This window comes from Lonchura striata, chromosome 5 (assembly GCF_046129695.1).
Source record: "Lonchura striata isolate bLonStr1 chromosome 5, bLonStr1.mat, whole genome shotgun sequence".
NCBI classification, from domain to species: Eukaryota; Metazoa; Chordata; class Aves; order Passeriformes; family Estrildidae; genus Lonchura; species Lonchura striata.
Genome location: NC_134607.1, coordinates 14,073,167 through 14,094,164, shown reverse-complemented (window position 1 = coordinate 14,094,164; position 20,998 = coordinate 14,073,167). Strand labels below are relative to the sequence as shown.

The following is a 20,998-nucleotide window of genomic DNA, read 5'->3' as shown; positions in this document are numbered from 1 at the left end:
GGGACGGCATTGGAATGGAGACCAGAGGCTGACAGTGGCCGAACCCAAAGTTTCAGGGACGAACTCTGGTTAACAGGAACACCCAGGCCTCTGGGAGAGCCAAACCACGAAGGAATACGTCCTCAGTTCAGCGCGATGTTCCACCACCAAGGAGAGAGAGAGAGATTTCACCACCTGAGCCCGGAGGGTAAATTGGGTCAGAGCAGGGTGAGACCCTGGCGGGCGGCTGAGTTGCCTTTTTTTCTTTTCTGAGTTTTAGCCACCGTCCGCGTCCAGACGGGGACTGTAGCCTTGCATGTCCCTGGCGGCCGGGAGGCTTTTTCTTTTCCGAGGAGGACGCAACCTTGCTCGGTCTTTTTGGGGTAACTCATACTGGAAAGCTCCTTCTCTTTCTCGGAAAGCTGCCTTTTCTACCCTCTCCTCCCTATTCTGGGATATGCGGGCAGGGGGGGTCGAAAGGACACCAATGGGACAGAATTGTAAACGGCAACACATCAGCTATGGGAGAATTTTTAACATCCTAAGAGAGGCCCTTCACATCCACATGTTTTGTCTGCTTCCAGCCGTGTCAGGCCCCTCTCCTGTAGATTTCCCCCTCGGCTTCTGCAAAGCTTCCCCTTCCCTTTTCCCCACAGACTTCCCCAAACCTCCTCCCTTGGGGATGGCAGAGGCCGAGCCGCCCCAAGCGCCCTGCCGGATGCCGTTATCCTCCCTTAGGGATGGCATTGGCCATGCCTCCCCGGGCGAGATGCAGTTCACCCACACCTCCTCCCAAGATGGCGCTGGCCACACCACTTGGAACCCGTTTTGTTGCCTTGATCCTTCTTTTCTGTCCCTGGTTTCCCACCAACCCCACCCCTTCCTCAAGGGCCCCTGCAATGAGGATTGCAGTGAGGCTAGTCCCTGTTGTTGGGAGGCGGGGTTGGAACAATCCTCCAATCCTTCTTCTGGCTCCTCCTCTGGTGGGACAGATTGCTGTCAAGGACCTCCCATCAGAGGACCTTCCTTCTTAGGAGATCACTCCCCTTTCTGGGAGGGATCTCCTTCGGGGGAAGGTGGGGCTGAAACCCCAGACCAGGAACCCACCATTTTGTTTTCCCCCTAAGATAGTGGCGCCCTGATCCACCCTTTGCCAATCCCTTCGCTTAAGTGCACAATTCCTAATGTTCCTTTTTAAATTCACTGTTAATTCTTCTTATTGCTTTTGATTATTTTGAAATAATCTGTCTATTGAGTTATGTTTTATAGAAGGAAAGATTACCTCATTTAAGTAATACCCAAGACACTATGCCCACTCCATAAATAAAGAATCAAACTGGACAAGCCATGTTGCCATCCGCAGATCTAACTCTGCTACAAGAAGCTGAACACCACAAGCACCGTGACCGATCAAGTTCTAAATCAAATAAAATCATAAATCTTGCTGTGTTCTCTACTCCTTCGCTGATGTTTTTCAACTATGTCTTTTTAGTAATTTGTAATGCTACTGCTACTATATGATTTGGTTATATTTCGTGTATGAAGTCAATATAATTTCTATGCTGTATTAATTTGCTTAAAAGTCAGAACTCTCCTTCCTTTTGTAAAAAGAAAGGGGGAGATGTTGTGGTGTGTTTTTCTTTAATCTGATATTTGTTCTGTGTATGTTCAACACTCCCGCCTTCCCCCTCACCACGTGGTCCGGTCCCTGCCCCCTCCCTGCTTTCCCCTCACCACACAGTCTGTCCCTGCCCCCCCCCCCCCCGCCTTTTCCATCACTGTCCCCGGGGTCTCCGGGGTTTTCCTGCCCCTGTCCCCTGCCTCCGATCCCATTGGCTGTGGCTCATGTTCCCCCCTGGCACAGGGTATAACTGGCCCCCAGCCAGTGCCCCGGGGTCTCAGGAACACACTCCCACAATAAACACGTGTTTGCACCCGAGCCCCATGTCGCCGTTTCGTCTGTTCCCACGCTAGAACTGAGCCTCGCAGAGCCAAAGGGGAAAAGCGGCCGCCACCTCTCTCCTCCTCCTGCCAGTGCCCGTCTGGAGCCAGTCTCGCACGGCAACAAACACTGTCAGCAGTTGTTGAAATTGGATGATTGGTTTGAAAGCACTATTCTGGACATGGTTTCACAAAATTATTTCTAACTCCAAATTTTGGTACTAAATCTAATGAGACAGAGCTTTTAACCTTTGTTTTAAGAATAGAAAAAGAGAGCAGATCTAGAATGGCTGCCCTGGTGGCAGGAAGACACACAGATGAAAGAGGGATACCTGCTCTCCTTCCTGATTCAAAGTTTCCCTTGTGCCTCCTCCATTGCCCAAGACCTCAGGACATTTTCAGCAAAGAGAATATTTCTGTAGAAACATTTTTCTCTCAGCAAGCACCATTTCATCAGGAAAAAAATTAAAACTTGATCAATATAATATCAGTGTTTGTCGCTATAGGACACGTGAAAGCACAACGCGATCCACCTGCTATTTGCAAGGTAAAGAAGTTTATTCTCCGACTCCAACTTTTATACTTTCCTAAAGGTGACATTGGATTGGAGAGTGAATGGGCCACCTCTCCAAAGACATTGGACAAACCACTAGCACATCAAGTTTCTCCACCCCCATAAAAGAATGCAAAACAATATGTTGTTTATAGAAATTGTGTGGCAAAGTTCTCCAACAGAATGTAAATTCAGAAGGCTTTAGAAAATATTAAGAATCAGGGTGACAAGTGTTTAATTCCTCCTTGTGCTACAAAACTAATTGTGCAGAACTAGGTTTGCAATTTATATTACTGTTACGTTCTTCTCTACATGTAAAATGGGAATCTGAGCTTCTTCTACCTTTATATCCATGGGTGGAAGATTTTCTTTCTCCCTGTGTGTGTTTGCTTACACACAAAGTAAGAAGCATATCAGCTCATTTGTAACATAAATGATGCTTGTCCTTCTACTGCTCTATTTTAAAAAAATACAGCCAACAGGAAGTGCAAGTCAGAGATTTTTATCTGCCATCTATGACTTAAATATTATATATTTAAATGAAATATTGAATTATTTGAAGACATTTATTTATTGTGTGCCATGTGTTTCTCTGCAGAACAATGTGACAGTGGAATAACATTTTGCAATTTCAGATCATTTCCCGTGCCAGCCAGCTGGTTTCTTTAACTCTATTGAATGTACACATGATGGGTACTGGTTAGGGTGGGAGACAAGAAATTCTGCTCACTCTAGCTCAACAGCAAGCACTCTGGGAAAGATTCAGCTGACAGTGAGGACAAGCCAAGTCCTGTAACCAGAGCTGCCATGGGCTTGCCACTCTCTTCAATATCTTGTCTCCCTCATCTTGGCTGCTCCCTTTTATTTCATGCACCTGTTTTTAAATCCTCCACCCTCTCCCATGTCAGCGCACCTTTTCATTAATCCCTTTTTTCCACTACCTGTCCCATAAATCTTTCCTTGCCTTTCTCCTCCACAGTGGTAGCTCCTCTTCCCATCAGGGAGACACATTCTTCTTTCTGATCCCTGCAAATGAAGATCCCATATTTCAATATATGAATATCCCTTAATATCATCATCATTATTATTATCTGTGATATATTAAGAAATTACTTGGCACCCAGTGCTCTAGTTTAGTTGACAAGGTGGTGGTTGGTCAAAGTTTGGACTCATTGATCTTGGGAATCTTTTCCAACCTCAATGATTCTGTGGTTCCATGATTTTACTCTTCCCCCTATACAACTCTGCCTCAAACAACTCCTGTTTTAACCACAAACATTAGTATTCACATAGGTCAAGATAAAACATTTTCTTGGTCTAGTGCATAAGGTACAGAAAATAGTTTTTCTTTGTGCAGAATTATTAGACACAATTTCATTCATTTTCTTTTGTTTAATCTGTTTCGGAAATCTTGCTTCTAGTCAGCAACTGCAGCGAGAGACTGCATGTTTTGGGCAGACATAGACTCACAGAACCATTAAGGTGGGAAAAGACCTCCAAGACCAAGGAGTTCACTTCTGGCTGAGTATCACCTTCTCAACTAAACCTTAAGTGCCTCGTAGAGTCATTTCTAGAGCACTTCCAGGGATGATGACTCTAGCACTGCCCTTGGCAGCCCATGCCAGTGCTTGACAACCTTCTGGTGAAGAAATTCTTCCTGATGTCCAACCTGAACCTGTCCTGGTTCACTGAGGTCATTTGCTCCTGTCCTGTCACTGGCTGCCTGGGAGGAGCTGCAAGTCCATAGGACACACACCAAGAAAAAGCTTCTGTTTCCTGGATAGCTCTGGCACCTGCATGACAACTGATCTTGCAGAGGTGGGTGAATTAAGTCAACTCTGTTTTATGCAGAAGAAGCATGAAGAAGCTCGAGACAGTTTGGTGCAGATAGAACACTGCCACCTGCTCATTACCAGAATTGCTAAATCTGGACAAGTGTGCTGGGACAGCCAGGAACCCACTGCTCCTTCTGTAGTTTTTAAACACAACCTGTAGCACAATCCAAAAGAGTTAAGACCAGCCACTAGACCTCTAGACATCATTTTTCCAAACTTATTTTCAAGTTTTACTTTCACTGAATTTTGTGCTACAAGCTACGGGAGCCCAGTGAATCCACGGGCAGAGGCTGGATCAACACTGCAGCTTAGAGCAACTTCAGAGCTCTCAGAATTGCCACCACAGCCCACAGAAAGGTAGAGCAGCAGCTGCTCACAAGCTCAAGCTTCAGCACAGCTTTCAGAGAGTAGCTTAAGTATTTAAAAGGTCAAATAAAAGTTTTGTGTGTCTCCCTCTCTCCACAGTCTTTTCTTGTTACTTCACTGATAAAATCTGGGGAGGACATGTTGCTGTTGTTACAGTGCAACAGGACTGGCAAAGCCCCACTTTAGAAAAGTGTAGGTTGTAGCATGCATGACTAATGATTAATGATGCTCATTAAAAAACGAAGCTCTGATGAAATTCATTAATGCTTGGCTTGAGTCTTGCTAACAGTTATGCAACATTAAGAGCAAGGCAATTACAGATCTTGGCTGCAACTCATTGAGAGATAAAAGAATACCCTTTTTCCTGTTTAACTCAATGTATGACATGCTGCACTACAAAAAAGAGCTGTCTTGAAAAACCTTCTCCAACAATGACACACAGCCTGCAGCTCCATTGCCACCTGCAGGTAACTGCTGGAGTCTGTCATCCTGCTTCATTTCCCAGAGCACAAGGGGAAAAAGGTATCCACAGAAAAGAGGGATGAGAAGTAAAAGCCATGCTTCTAATTTGCCCTGGGCATGTGCTGAGGCCCCAGCTGGCAATATGTGGCTGACACCATCAGTATTATTTAGCTAAAAAATACATGACTGAGATGCTGATGCTATCTGTTTAACACCAAAACGACTGCCTTAGAAACTTTCACATAACCTTGTGTAGTTATCTGCAAGAAAGCTAGCATTTTAAAAATCTTTCCCAACTGACATGAATTGAGACTTGGTTGTAGGGCATCTTACGGGAAACCCTCCCAGCCAAGGTGAGGGCCCTGGCCAAGCCCTGGTTCCTCCTGGCTGAGAAGTGTGCCATCAGATCCAGGAGTTTCTGTGATAAAATACAATCAAGCCACTTTGACTTGCTGATTTGTGTTTTTAAATGCTGGACCCACTTTTGGGGTGAAGTTGGAGACCTATCCTGTGGGTGGAAGCACTGTGTAGGATTTTCCCAATTGCCAGGAAGGGCACTCCAGGTCCTCCCTGTGAAACGGGGCTCCCCAGGGACTGCAGGCTCTGATGGTGGTGAAGTGTTTAGGCAACTGCTGATGTATCTCTCTCAATCACTATCCATTCTCTTGTATAGTAATGATTAGGTGCATTACCTTTCCTACTTTTGCTTGTTGCTAAAGCCAAGCCTGCAGTTTTATTGGATGTATCATTTTACTTTTGTGTTGCCTTAAAATTCACAATAAAATAAGACCATTGGTGTCTGTGTCTTTTAAATCACCGCCATCAATTGGCAGAACACCTAGTCAGCCAGAAAACAGTTTCAAGTAGACATCACCTTTGGCCTCTCAGGCAAGCATTATTACTTCAAAAATTTTAAATATTGATCCTTTCACACTACTAAAAATCTAAAAATCAGATGAGCAACTTTATTGTAAATGGTACAGCAAAAGATCAGGGTAAGGGTAAACTGCCAATTGGTTATAGGGAATATTAACAAGGAATTGGAAGCAAACATATATAATTATTGTACCTATTAACAACATATTCATGACAAATACATTAACCTGTAATCTTATATGCATCCTAAATAACTCAATTCAGCTTTGTGTTGTTATTAAGGCTAAATGTGCTATTTTGAATCCACTCAAGAAAACTCCTAGGAGTGCATACGTTATACAGCTGACATTTAAACATGCTAGGCATTAGAGTCCACTACACATGCCATTGTTTTCCCTCCTCTTTTATGTCTGTACTTTGTTCTTTATCTAAAGAAGAATTAATAACTTACTCAGGACCATATTTTATGGGCTGGCCTCAAAAAAATCTCTTAATTACTTCCCATGGACAACTTTCATCTAAGTCTGAGCTTACTCTGAATTTTCAGGCCAAACTGTGAATGAGGGATTTTTACTTACGGAAGAAAAGAAAGATTGCAGGTTACCTTGGATTAATTCACCAATGCAGAACTCCTTTCCACTGCAACTACAACAGTGAACAATGATTAGCCACAGCTTAGCCCTCCCTGTGGAACTCTTGAGGATTTGAGCAGTGGATGCCTGAGGAACACCCATCTCTGGGCTCTAAGCAGCAATTCAGTAGGGTTAGTAACCCCAGAAACCCAGTCACACTGTGAGTGTCTCTTATTAAACTGAAAGTACAGGACGTTTGAAGGAATCCTAGAAGATCATCCAGTTCCAACTCCCTGCCACAGGCAGGGACACTTTCTACCATCCCAAGTTGCTCAGAGCCCCATCCAGCCTGGCCTTGAATGCATTCCAGCTGATCCACAAGCAAGTATCCAACGCAGTGTCACTGGCACTGGATGCAGAGTTTATCTTCAGCATCAGGGCTCAGCTTATAAAAACCTACCCCAGAGGTAAAACAGCACTTATGAGGCATAAATTAAACTCCAGTGCAGCCCTAACTATGCATGCTTTTCTCCTTTTCCTCAGTGGGAGTGTGTTGCAGAAGATAGATAAATATGATTATCCATAAATAATACAGCCAGGATGAGAACAGCTCCCCCAGCTAGCCGGACAACGCCCCTGCCTACGGATGGGTCCTGGGGTCAGGTGGACTGTTCCACCTCACCCCCAAAAGATGTATGGTTCACCCTGCTCCTCTGTGCCTCCCCTAAAACATCAAGTGCCTGTAACCCCATTGGCCCATGCCTTGTTCCAGCCCACCCTGAAAAGGGGACTCTGAGGGGCCTCTTGGAACTTCCTCCCCTCTCTTGGAACTTCCCCTCTCCTTGAGCATCCTTTTGTCTCTCCCCTTCCCCACCTCCTTAAGCCTTGCCACGTGCTGCGCCTGGCAGCTCGAGGCAGGACCTTTCTGCATCCCCAATAAACCTGATTCCCCCAAAAGGAACCTTCAGAGATCTCTCGCCTCAATTCATCTACACCATCCAGGGGCCTGATATCACTACAGGAGTGATCCCTCCTGACAGCCATGTTCCATTTAATTCCTGTCTCCCACACTGAATTTCAGCAGACAATGACCAAGTCTGTTGAACATGCAAAATTGTTAACAATTAACTTGGTGCAAGCTCTAGCTCAAAATATTTATTTTTAGCTGCATTGTCAATCCCATGGAGAGGCATGCATTTGAACACAAGTCAAAACCCTTTAAGAACTCTTGACTATTGTACCAAAAGTTCTCAAACCTGGGGAAAGCAAAATCATCACAATATATACCAACAGCGCCATTAGAAACCAACTTTATTGTTGCAGTTTGAAATTATTTACACAATATAAATCTCTTTGAAAGGTACATTACTTCATTTAATCAGTGGTAGAAGGCCTTAGAATAGTTTCAATCACATTTAGCGCAAAAGAAATACAATTCACTCCAATGAATAAATGATGCACCTAAACACCACAACACACAAGAGGCATGGGGACTCTTTTGGGGGATGACAAAGGCTCTTTTATAAACTGAGCTTAGTTTACTCACAGGACACGAGTGGACTTTTGTTTAAAAGAACACTGAAAAACCCGCAGTAACAAAGAGAATGGCACAAAACAGAATATATTCCTAATATGCTGTGGCCCTGTGTCTGCAAGTGTTCAGTGGGTTTTAGTGAAGAGGCTCAGAACCAATGGCTTTAACTTGAAGTCACACCTCAGAAAGACTGAGTACATTCTCCATGCTGAGACTATTCAAAGCACTTGTGTACAAAGCAGCAGCATAACTACCACTATGATACAATATGGTAAATGGAAACTTACTACAAAATAAAAACTCACACACTGAAGGCTGGACACTTATTTTCTGATAACACTTAGGAATTACTACTACCAAAAATTTTGAAACACATACTTTTTCTCCAGTTCATTATGTATTTTATCCATTTTATATGATATTTTTTACGTTTCTCTTCCAAGGTCTCTTTCACCTTGCATTTTGCTTTTGGGTCTCTATGTGGGGAAAAAACCCAAAACCACTTAATAGAGGAAACACACTGTTGCAATGCCACAAAAATAGGCTGGTGCAGCACCTGAAGTTATTTCAGCATTTAGTGCTAAAGTTTGCTTGCTAGATTTCAAGTAACTTGTTTTTCTTTTCATTTCCATGAAGTTTCCCTCTGTGTCATCTCTCTATAAACACCAAATCAAAGACACTGGGGAAGTCCATGAACTAAATTCTACAGCACAGGAAAACTGTGATAGCAGCTTAAAAACTTTAGAAGGCTGCAGAAACGGATTGTGAAACCTTGAACCAAAAATTTGGTCATCTGGTCAAGTCTGGCCATCTAAGGTCCCAGTTGTCTTCAGGGCCATGCCAGTCAGTTTTCTGACATTTCCCAACAGTAATAAAACCCTTTATGAAAGAATTTGGTGCAGAGCACCATCCACACTATTAAATACAAAGAAAAGCCCAAAACACAGTGTATTGCAAACTAATCGGCTACAAAGGTGCTTCCTTTGTTATAAATTATTTTTTAACAGTCTCTTCCCTCTCTCCCCAGGTTGACCAGTTTCCTAATTACATAATCTCTACAGATCAGACCAACTGTAAAAGACACTTAAAAACATTTTAAAAATCAAACAATGCCTTATCCAGGGTGTCAGCACTTCACTTGGATGGTGCACCTCCTTACAACCAGCCTGTGCAAACATTTCACACATTTTCTTTCCCACTGAAGGTCTCTAAACCACAAAGTCTGGTTTAATCCAACACATTCCATCTGGAATGGTGTGATTTCTCACTGTTGAGAGACCCTTTCCTAAAGATCCTGTGTCTGGTTAACAGAACATCTACCTTGCACAAGTTCAAAGGTCTATCTTTCACAGCTGTTGAAAACAATCAGTTTGCCACTCACAGTCATAAAGAGGGAGGAAAAAATCATTTGCAAGACTGCTCCACATCAGCCTTGCATTTCCCTTAAGGTCTGAAAAAATGCTTTCTGCTTCACTACCACAATTACAACCTGCTGGATGTGGAAGATGACAGTAGATAGTTGCCATGTGCAGCAGTTTAGCAATCTTAACACACAACAAATAGCAAAAAAACATGAAAACAAGGAACACACAAGCACCTAAAACAGACACGTGAGAAATGCTCAACCTGCTCTGCTAACTAGAACAAGGACTGCCCCAAACAAGACATTATAGCATCACTGCGGTTTGGAACAAAGTTTTATTTAATCAAAAAGTTACCCAATTTTAAGATTTCTTTTGGTATGAGTAACAAAAGAGTATTTGGAAGCTTCTGTTACCTACCAAAGGCTTTAAAAAAATCTGAGCTTCTTTCTGAAACAAACTTTACCCTTTATAATTTGCTCTTGTCCTTAAACCATGAGAGTAAACAAGCATATTCAATACCTTGCTACAGCAAAAACTTCAGATTCCCAGTGAGTGACTTCCTTTTACTTACACTTATCAAAGCCCATCCCGCCTCTTGACTAGCACTTCTTGGATAAACTCACTTCCCAGGACCTTTGTAACCTCAAGTGTAACCACAGGTAAGGCTGAGAGGTTGTACAAATTGCATCAAGGTCAGTTTGTCAGATGGAGAACTAGATTTTCAAACCAGAATTTTCCAGCCAAGGTATTCAACACACCAGTGAGAAGAATAAACTAAGAGATTGAAGGACACTGTGGAGTTCATAACAGACAATGGAAGGCAACAGTGATGAAATACAGTCAGGAAAAAACTAACCTTCGTATGTCTGTTTCCAAGGTCAAAGGCCTCATCAGAAAGAGACTTCTTACACAAAAAAAAAATTTGATGAGAAGTCATGCACTGACAAAGTAGAATGTAATTTTAGTGCAAAAGAAAATAGTGATAAGCCAAGTATGGAAAAGAAGATTTTAGATTCATGTTTATGCTAGAAGAAGTAGGATTGTGCGCACAAGAAGGAAGGGGAGGGAATCACACACAGGGAAAATATCTCAGCTATAAGATTTAAATACTCTAAAGGGGTACCAATAGTTCTAATCTTGAGGTAAGTTAATTCACAGAACTCTATGAGTGATTTGGGCATTCAGTATAAGCATTAACAAATTAGCAACTAATCCTATTAGAAGTTTTATTATTATTTGGTGGATATTAGAAGGCTATATCCACCAAAAGCATTCAAGGGACTCTAGCACAGCAACCTCAATCAGTGTCCCCATGGGAGCACACATTTCAGGAGTGCTTCAATCCAACACCCTTAGTTTAGAAGTCAACAGCACTCAAGAACATATAGGAAGTGTTTAGAAGTTTAAAGAAACAATTTTAACAGCTTTCCCTATCCCACTGGTACTGCATAAACCTCTGACACATGGTTTGCCCTATTATTAGAACAGATTTTTCTCTTAATCTAAGTACTGCATAAACCTCTTTATTCCCAGAATCATTCCCAAAAGCAAGATTTCAAAAAAGCTAATGGGGGGAAAAAAAGACACTGGGTGTCCAAGGCTATAAATGATATCTTAACATGAAAGTATTATGCTGCGTTATAAATCAATTTAACAAAAGAAGTCTGCATATAGAGTTAGATTTCTTCTTTACAACAAGATTTCTACAAAACAGGAGAGAATACAATGCAATACACAAGTCCATAAATGCAAGATAGAGTACAGTTCACACTAATTTACAAATGGTTATTTACACTGTTGTATATACAAGTACAGTCAGACCTGGTTAATGCAAATTTCACATCCTTTTAAAAAGCAAATCAACAAGTGTCAATGAAGGTACTTAAAATTACGTGACAGACCAGTGACCGTTCAAAAATCTTTAGTGCTTGAGTGACCTAAGAAATTAGGTCTGGATTAGCCAGATCTGACTGCAGAAATGAGAAGGAAAAAAATCACACTATTCTGCTTTACAAAAGCAACCAGGCCACTACAGTCTATTGACTTGATGCTATTTCTGCAAGAATGCCCAGATTAATGATCCTCTTCATATTTACAATATAGCTTTAACTACAGCAAGAATTATTAATTTTGGCATTCATGCTCTTAGCTTAACAAAGGCAACAGAGTATCTTCTTGGCAAGTCACAGTCAAAACTACTATAGGATGTTTCTAGAGCTCAGTCATGTTTTGTCCTCCTTCCAATATCTTCATGTTGCTACTACAGAGACCAAGATAAATTAAGTGAAACAAGTACATGTTTTCTATACATTCAGAATGTCCTGTATTCACAGTTTCAAGCTACTTTACCATCTGCAATGCAAATTACTACTTCCAACTTAATGCATCTGTAGATATTCCTCAGGAAACGAGGATATCCAAGTGCTACTGGCTCAAACGGGTGTAGAATGAGGCTCAAGACAAATGGTATTTCATTTTGGGAGATGCTTTACAGTATTTCCTCAGAGCTGATCACAAATGGATTTAACCTGCACTTCTCTCGAGAGAAAACTGACGCAGAGCAGTGCTGAAGTGAATTCCAAGGTGCAAACTTAATGCCTTGACCAGTACTGCAAAGTCAACCACTAACCTGTGACAGTCCTTGTGCTCCTTCAAAGTAGCTCAGGAAAAGCTTGGACTATTTGCTACCTGCTTCAAAGTGCTTTCACAGGATTCACTCCACAAGGACGCAACTGAGCTGCACTCAGGAAAAGCTTTGGTTCTGCGGAAGCAAACTTCCACTCCTGCAGTTATTGCTACTTGAGCTATACAAACAAAATACTACTGACAAAAATTACAGTAACTCCAAACCTAAGTAGTACTGGTACCTGAAATGGGAATGTGTTTTGCTAGCCATTGGGAAACTTAGGATCTGTCAGCTGTTGGATTTCCCAAGACCAAATGAACTTCACAGCCTTCTTTTAAAATATTTCATAATACAAAGCAACACTGTCATAAATAAAGCCACTGCTTGGAAGAAAATAGTAACAAAGAGTTCAAAAATCTTAGCAATCTCTAGTTCCAAGGACATCTTACTGAACTTAAAGGAAATATGAGACAGCGTCAATAAAGTCCATAGGGAGAAAGTACAGAAGATTAAGGACTTCAGTGCCTTCATGAGCTCTAGCAACATCCTTGATAACTGCTACAAAGTAAATTATGTCTATTTAAGCTATTTGTTTCAAATCAAAGAGAGTCTGTCCAGTATAGTAGCCTCCAGCTAATGAAAATGGTTACCTCATTTCAAGTTACAAAAAAATCCCAGCTCTCCCATTTGTATAAAGATTTTTAAGGTTTTGACTGAATAAAAATAAAACATTCACAGATTAATATAAACAAGAGGAAAAACAAACCCTAAGCGGTGCTTTTGTAAAACAACAGAATTCCATTGGAAATGGTCTTTATTGGTGAAGATTTTTCATTCACATGAGTTTTCTTTGTCCTGAATCACTTCAAGCTTTTGTAAAGCACATGTGCATGTACATGTATACATGCTATACACACATACGCACACTGCCATGTGCCATAAAGCCATTTTGAAAAAATTTCTTCGCTGGAGTCTGTACAACAGACTCTCCATGTAAGTTTGTGTTTGCATGTGCTCATGCACACGCACAGACTTTGTACACATGGGCACTTATGTGACCAAAGCGCAAAGTTTTTCAGAGTATCATCAGAGTAGAGTTCATGCCTGCCTAGCCCCAAACCACATTGCTGGGCTTGAGTTTTCTGCTGTGGGTTCCTTCCCATCTCCTGCCCCCCAACCCCACCCTCCCTTTCACAGTTAAAGCCTCTTTTCCACACAAACTTATGCATTGTTCCATTAGGTAAACATTTTCTTTTCAGTTAACATTTTGTAATCCAGACCATTCTTGGTATAATAGCTTTAAGAAATAAGGTGTGTGAGATGATCAAAGCCTCACTGCCAAAGTCATACACTTTTCCATACTGTCCTTCAAACTGGAGGCTTTGAAAAGCAATCTTCTGACAGAAAAAGAAAAGAACCACCAGACATACCAGAATTTGCACAACTACAGGACCAGGCATTTAAGACTTCAGAGTCCAAGGTTACAAGGGACAAAGCAGAAAGTTGTCTTTGATACAGGAGCTGTAAACCTGTGTCTTGCTCCCCAGTGCCACAGGACCTCTGCTCTCCTATCTTGAGTCCAACAGCCCATTCTGCCACTGATGCACAACAGATACAGACAGCAGAATAGTGCTCAAATCCAGAATCAAGCTGCAAAAAGGAAGAAAGATTTGGAATAGTGGTCTTTTGATTTTAAGAGTACACGTAATAAACAAGCAGCTTTCCCAGGGAAGTTGGGGACGGCAGGCTGTCTGCCCAACACCAGCAGTTGGTACAATATCCTCAGAGACTCTTGTGGTCACAGAACTTGAACATTTCTACAGCGCAATCCACATGAAAACATATCAAAATGGTATTTATCATTTCAACAAGCTGCTTGATTCTTGTGCAAAAGAAAAGTACCATTGTATGGAAAGCTACCTTTAAAAAAAAAAAAGAAGTGGGGGAAAAAAATAAAGATCACCCTAGCCCTTCTCCCTACCTATACCACACTAGAGATCTCACAAGTCTATTGTCACACCTTTTGCTCATAGGCCTCTAAAATAAGAATTGTCTCTGACATGTCACCTTTAGCATAAGTGAATGCAACTTCAATAAAATAAGTTGTTAAACTAATCCTTTGGAACAACTTCACTGTCTGCACCCAACTTTAACACAAACTGATGAAAGCAGCAACGGAATCATGTTAAAAATATAATAAATAATTCACATACAACATATGTTAAATTACAAAGAAGGATTAAATTGCCATTTCTACAACTTTTTATAGATTTAGCAAGTTTCTAATCCGTTTTATATCAACAGCAGTACATATGTTCTTCATAATAAATTTAACATTGAAGGACTGTCTAGAGGCATTATTTATAAAGCAAGAACCACCAAGTGAGCATTACAGCACTTCAATAAATGTTTAGCTTTTTTTTTTTTTTTTTCCAGTATCTGTTCTCCGAAAAGATTCAGGGGTTGTCTATCCACTTGGTAAGTCCTCCTCTTCATTAGTCAGGAAGAGTTAATGTCATGACCTCCAGTTTCATTTTGAAATATTGGTTAAACCGAACAATTGCATACCTGGTCAAAGGGAGAGAGACATATTCCAGGTTAGGAACAGCTAACTCTTCACATGACAACAGCCATGCTAAGTAGGACTAGTCAAAATTCCACTGACCCCAGCACCCTGTTTCCAAAATTGACTCTTAGCAGCTGCCAAAGGAAGAAATTACGAACAGGGCAATGACATTACAGAATTTGTTCTCCGCCACCCCCCAGTCCCAGCTTGCATGCTGCTTCCAGGATTATCAAAGGTAGGGATTTAACTGTTCTTAATGGACACTCCAACAACTGCAATGCCACAGAAATTTGATCCTGATGATTAAAACAGAAGTGTCAAACTTTTGGGGACACGTTTTCGGGTTTGTCACTGGTGTTTTCTCTCCATCTAGTGGTGACTGCCCGGTACTGCGGCATGAGACAATCAGGAACCCACATCAGTGTTACTCACAAAAATGACATTATACAGCCCAGAAAACTGGCTTAGGCAGTGCAGAAAATCCTCAAGTGGGACCTTCTGCCAGATAAAATGATGAATTTTATCACTTTGCTTGATCCCCAGAGCCCAAAGGAGAAATTAATTCCTCTGTTTGCTGCCATGAAAGATCTTTTTAAAAAGGCCAAAGACGCAGGTATCTACCTGAAACAGAACTCAACATTCATTCGTGATAGAAAGACTCTTTAAAACAAGAATAGCAACTTCCAGGATCAACACTCCACGCAATAAGTAATCAAGCTCTTTTGTACTGTATCTTTGACTCGAACTGTTGGAAATGTAGATCTTGCATCTGATAGACAGCACACCTCACTGACCAACTTGGCTTTTATGCCTTTGTCTCTGCAGCAAAAAAAACTTGGTACACAAAAACATTATGTCCCTTGCCTTGTAAACAATGTGTTTTAGCCCAGGAGTACATAATTAGAGAACTTTCCACAACAAAAAACAGTGTTTTTTGTTCTGGAAAGAAAAAAGACAGCTTTTACTGCCTTGTTTTCCCTTACAAATGAAGGGTTTTCTTGTATGATCACAGAGGTCAGGTGTGTTGCTCAGATCAGAGTTTCTGATAGCTGGGGTGTTGGACTAAATGTAAAGCCCCACAAGTCCCTTCCATCATGTAGTACTCCATGATTGTACACAGCAAGCATACTTACCCTAGAAAATCAAAATCAATGGTGGAATATTTGGCTTGAATGAGAGCCCACAATCCCCAAAAGAAGTGTGAAGCCTGAAAGAAAAAAATTTAACAGCAAAAATTTACCTTATCTTAAATCTAACATGTAAACATATTCTCAGAGAGACAAAAAAAACTGTAACACTCAAACCCCAATCTTTTTGTGAAATTACTTGACCACTCTTTACCAAAGAGATTTATAAGCGGTATTACAGAATTAATTACTCACAAGCAGACAAGGAAATTCATTGGAGTCTAACTCCCTCCCCGTGTTGAAAGCAGCAACTGATCGCTGCTTTTCAAGAGGAACAATGTTCCATTTATAAGCTATCACCTATTATGTAGACTGTTGTATGACTATATATACACCATGCTTAAAAATGCTCAGAAATGTAACCACCACCTCTACTGCTGTAAACTTCCATTATTCTTGTGTACTGAGCTCCAGTGCAAACAGGAAATTCCTTTTCAATTTTTAATTACACCCTTAGACCTGTATAATTACACTCGCTTTCACTCCCGACTTTGACAAAGAGAGATGCAATGCTTTAAGAAAAGCTCTAATTCATCAGCATTTACACAAATTTCTCATCTGTTCCATCTGACTCCATTAGGAGTCCAGAGCAGTAGTCTGGAGGCCTCTGCTCACTAGCAGATTGAAAGTATGGATCATATGAATGATAAGATGTTAATACACTTTAAAATGAACAAGTGATGGCCATGAGCTTGACAGTGTCCTTGTGGAAGACACTTCTGGACAGACTTTGAACTTCAGTAAATGACTGCTCATATTAATTACCTAAATGGCTTCCTGAAACTTGCATGTAACACTTGACCAGGAATTTAGTAGACATCCATGGACACAACTGAAAACACCTCAAAACAGCAACTGATCTGTGCCCACATAAATCCTGTACCTCTGGTTCAGATAACTTGGCCAGAGAGCTGCAGTTCATCATTTTACATCAACATCTATGATTTATGTCAAGTTTTCCCTTACCAAAGCTTCCCACATGAACTGACACAAGAGTCACATGCTGTTTGTGAATCACAGGAAGACTACAGGCAAGTCCTGACTTGTTCTCTAAACACAACTCCATCCTCTTAAACATTACTATGGCCATTGTTTGAAACAGACAAAAGAGTGCTATTGATTTTCAAACAGACCACCAGCCTGCTAAACTGCAGCTCTAACTTTCCTAAATGAATGGGCCAGCTGAATTTAACAGTCACAACTAACATTCTAAAAGAATAGTAGCACACAAGCCGTTGTTTTTAAAGCTTGTTTAATAATCAGCTTCCTGTTAACTCTACTTCCTCACTGCAGCCAGTAGCTTTTGCCAGAAAACTCAGGGCATTACAGTAACAGTGCTGTGCTTGAATTAGTAGGGAAGAGGACTAAAATAAGGCCGAAGTGGCTACTTTAGCCTTATTCCTCCTACAAATAGCTGGGAATGTTATTCTTCAGAAGAAAAAAACATACAAGCACTTTTGCTGTAACATTTCCTGTCACATCATCTAGGCAAAACAAGATCAGCAAGAGACTCTAGAGTGACCTATTTATCTGCAAAAGAAAAAATAAATAAAATCCCTATGTTCTAGTTTAACAGAATGTTATCTTTATTTTAAAAAGGCTTTTAAGGCTTATATGTCTTCATGAAGCACTACCTTGTTCTGTCTTCTTACCATTACAAGCAAAAGTTCAACAAAGACTCCCTATAAGCTGTGGCCAACTTAAACTTGCCAGGCCAATAAACAGCCAACAGAAATCCTCACTCAAAGCTCATCTCCTCGTTCTCTGAATGTGCTTCCTTCACTAGGAATATTCTATAATGAGTATTTAATATGCAACAGAGAAGCAAGTTTCCATAGAAGAACGAAGTTTTATTTCTCATGGAAGTTTTCTTTACATGCCACTATATTCAAATTCAAGAAAATAGCAACTACATTTGTTTGCAGAGTATCAGGTTTCTCTGCATCATTTAAAATATTCTAATCAAGTGTTTGATACTGACCAGTGCAAACTGATTGACTTGGACATACAGAACTTCAACTTCTTTTTCACTGACTTCTGTGCCAAATCCTTTATATTCTTTGTAGGCCTCAAGGTAAGATCTCAGCCATTGCTCCTGCAATTTTCTGTTGGGATAAAGGCTGTAGTCTACCTCATTCACTCCTAGGAAAAAGACAAGAATACTATCAGAACCTAACGTTGAATAGAAAAACCACGAGAAACCCTTTAGTACTACCACTAGTAGTCCATTACTGTGCCCTTTCCCACCCCAACACACAGGCACAGATTGATGTGAACAAATAACCACAATTTTACTTTGACCTCACCTTAAATTACATGCTGCCAGCAAGTTCCCACATACAAATCAGTGTTCCACATTACAAATTTATGTTTTCAGCCAGGTAGTCTGCTTTTATGCTGGGATTCAACACCTTGCGTTTTTGAGAAAAAGCTTAAGAAAAAGTATTTACTTTATGAAACAAAAACCCTCACAAATAGATAGAATATTATGTATTTTGTAGGAAAAGAGACTTGTATGCCACAATATCTCAAGCCAAATCCAGATGCATACCCAGTTATCACTGAGTCCATATTTGAAGAAAACTTACTGTGACTCTACCTCTCTCCTTCCCAGGGCATTGGTAGAATTAGGAGCCCATAATTCGTTTTTATCCTATTTTTCTTCCTATACTGAAGGTGCTTAGTCACAGGCAATATGGAATCTTCCAGGAGCCCCAAACCTGGATCACAGGTCACTTCCATTATCATCCCAGTGAATTTAGGAATTCTCATTAATTTAACTTGCTTTCCAAATGTTTAAATTACCAACTACACAATTCAAATTACCACGCATACACTTTGATTTTTTTTTTCTTTATTTTTAAGTTATCTAAACTTAACATTGTTTGTGAAGTAACTGGTAGATTATGGCTCTTCACTTAACCACAGTGTGCTTTCCATCTGCTCTAATTATTATGTAGGTTTTCCCTGCTGACCCATGCTGTGAAATAGTACAGCATACACCTGAGGTAATTTCTCCCTTATGGATTAAGTGGAACGGGCATTTGCTGTAAAGAATTTGAACTAGCTAATAAATTAATCTAAAACCACCATATTCCTAAAATCCCACCTTTTCTCTATGACATAGTCTTAGCCTCTACTTCTTATTTCAGGACAGGCCAAGTACTTAGTGCACACATTCAAAACCACCAAAAACCACATAATCCTGCCTTTTGGCACTGTGGAATCCCACAGAATAGTGTAGAATATTGTCAACACATGCACCTCTAGTGTGACACCCACCCACACTATTTCCCCACAGTGGGCCATATCTGCTGTGTCACCTCACAGAAGGATGAGGTGAAAGCTGTGTATTCTGAACTTATCTAACTCTGCCAGAACTTAGGACATGATGTTTCAATCTCTGAGTTAGAAGACCTGCAAAGGAAGGGCACAAATGGTCTGCAAAATGAGACACCAACACATTCTGAGCTGACAGCTGTAAGCATGTAACTAGATACACAAACAAACAAACAAAAAAATAATTAGTTTGTTGGATTTTTTAGTAAAACCAGTCAAGTCTTACCTCAGAAACCCAATTATTACCTGCAAATTCATTGAAGTGATTTCCAATGTCATAAGCCAGGTAGTTGTACCCAGAATACTCATAGTCTATGAACTGCACATCACCTGTGTGAGAAACAACAGCAACAACATTAGAGTCCAGATTAAATCAAGTACCAGCCCTGATCCTTAGGTATCCTTTGAAGATTTTTGGGGAACAGACCCATCTTGTACCCAGCAGTGTGCACTCAGACATTTCAGGGTAAGACTATGACTTATACAGTATGAGCTATTTAAGAGTAAATATTCATTCAGCAAAGCTCTAAAATTTAGAGCTTACAATTCTCCCTGCTTCGAGTCTTAGTAGGAGAATTTCAGTTTTAACTTCTACCACATGAGGGCCTCCCTCACTCTCAAAATAAGAAGTACAGCAGCACAACCTTTCGTTAAACTTTATGTAGAAATAGCAGATCAATTTCTCCCCGACTTAAAAAATAACAGTCCTGTTTATTCTCACACAAATGTGCAGTCACAGTGGACTAACACACTGCAATACGCTGATACTTCCTGTTTCCTTTATCACTCTTATAAAGCAAGATTATTTTTAACTGTTGTTTTTTTAAGCTGGATTCAACTAGTCTCAAGAAACCATCAGACAACCATAAGGTCCCAAAAGCCATTAAACTACATAGCATTGTGGAAACAAGGGCTGATAAAGCAGCAAAACACAGCCCCAAACATCTCCTAATTGTATTCACCTGCACTGAAGCTGGGGAAAATGCATTGAAGCTGTTCAAGAGCAGTCAAAATGCAAACAAAATGGATTAGGTAAAACTAGAGCTCTTGTATTTTAAGGGAAACCAGCAAAATTACTAAAAGCCAGAAAATGAAGCAATGGATTAACAGAAGATCTGTTTTTGCACTAGAACATTAAAAAGTAAAACCTTACATTTCTCACTGCTATACTGAAATGAGTAATATTCACCATTGCACCCTTCTCCCTCTCCATATTCTTTTTTAATCACTACCTGCATTACTTAACAAAAACATTCACTCTATTATAATGAAAAATCTATTAATATGACTTAAAACTCTAGGCTAAAAAGAAAACAAAGATAACTTAAAATTAAGTACATTATGTATGTACTTCCTAGACTAAGGATTTTAGGTGCCTACTACACTGACTCCTTAGGATTTAGGAATATTGTACATCTCAAATAAAATAGTTTCACCAATGTCCTGACCAAGTTAGCACAGAAGTTTATTAGAAATGTTCTTTTATGTGCAGTTCATCTTTGCCATTCTTGAACTCCTAACACAATGACGTTTGCCAGATGGACAAATCTTTTTGTCTAAGCACTTAAAATGGAAATTCAACTCTACAACACAAACTTAGTCACAAATCCTCCAAGTCTGAGTTCACCTTTACTTCTACTGAAAGAGAGGCTTGCTTACCAAGGTTATTATGTTAAATCTTTTAGGTTCTAACAAACCAACAGCCCTGCAAAGTGTCAAGCTCCTTCCAGGAAATGCTGTTGGAAGTGGAAAAATTGAAGTTCTCTAGAGCTTTGAAGGAGCAAATCTTACAGCAGTG

General features: G+C 40.5%; 1 protein-coding gene across 1 annotated transcript in view; it reads right to left on the bottom strand.

The window, feature by feature from the left end:
- Positions 1 to 7,878: 7,878 nt before the first annotated feature.
- The window catches only part of ETNK1 (ethanolamine kinase 1), a 28,487-nt gene continuing 15,367 nt past the window's right edge, over positions 7,879 to 20,998 (bottom strand). Inside the window, exons 5-8 of the mRNA XM_021552041.3 lie at positions 19,447 to 19,530; positions 17,843 to 18,003; positions 15,808 to 15,881; positions 7,879 to 14,676 (exon numbers count right to left, since the gene is read on the bottom strand). Of these exons, the coding sequence (XP_021407716.1) occupies positions 14,604 to 14,676; positions 15,808 to 15,881; positions 17,843 to 18,003; positions 19,447 to 19,530 (392 nt within the window). The 3' untranslated portion in view covers positions 7,879 to 14,603. The remainder of the gene's footprint in view (positions 14,677 to 15,807; positions 15,882 to 17,842; positions 18,004 to 19,446; positions 19,531 to 20,998) is intronic.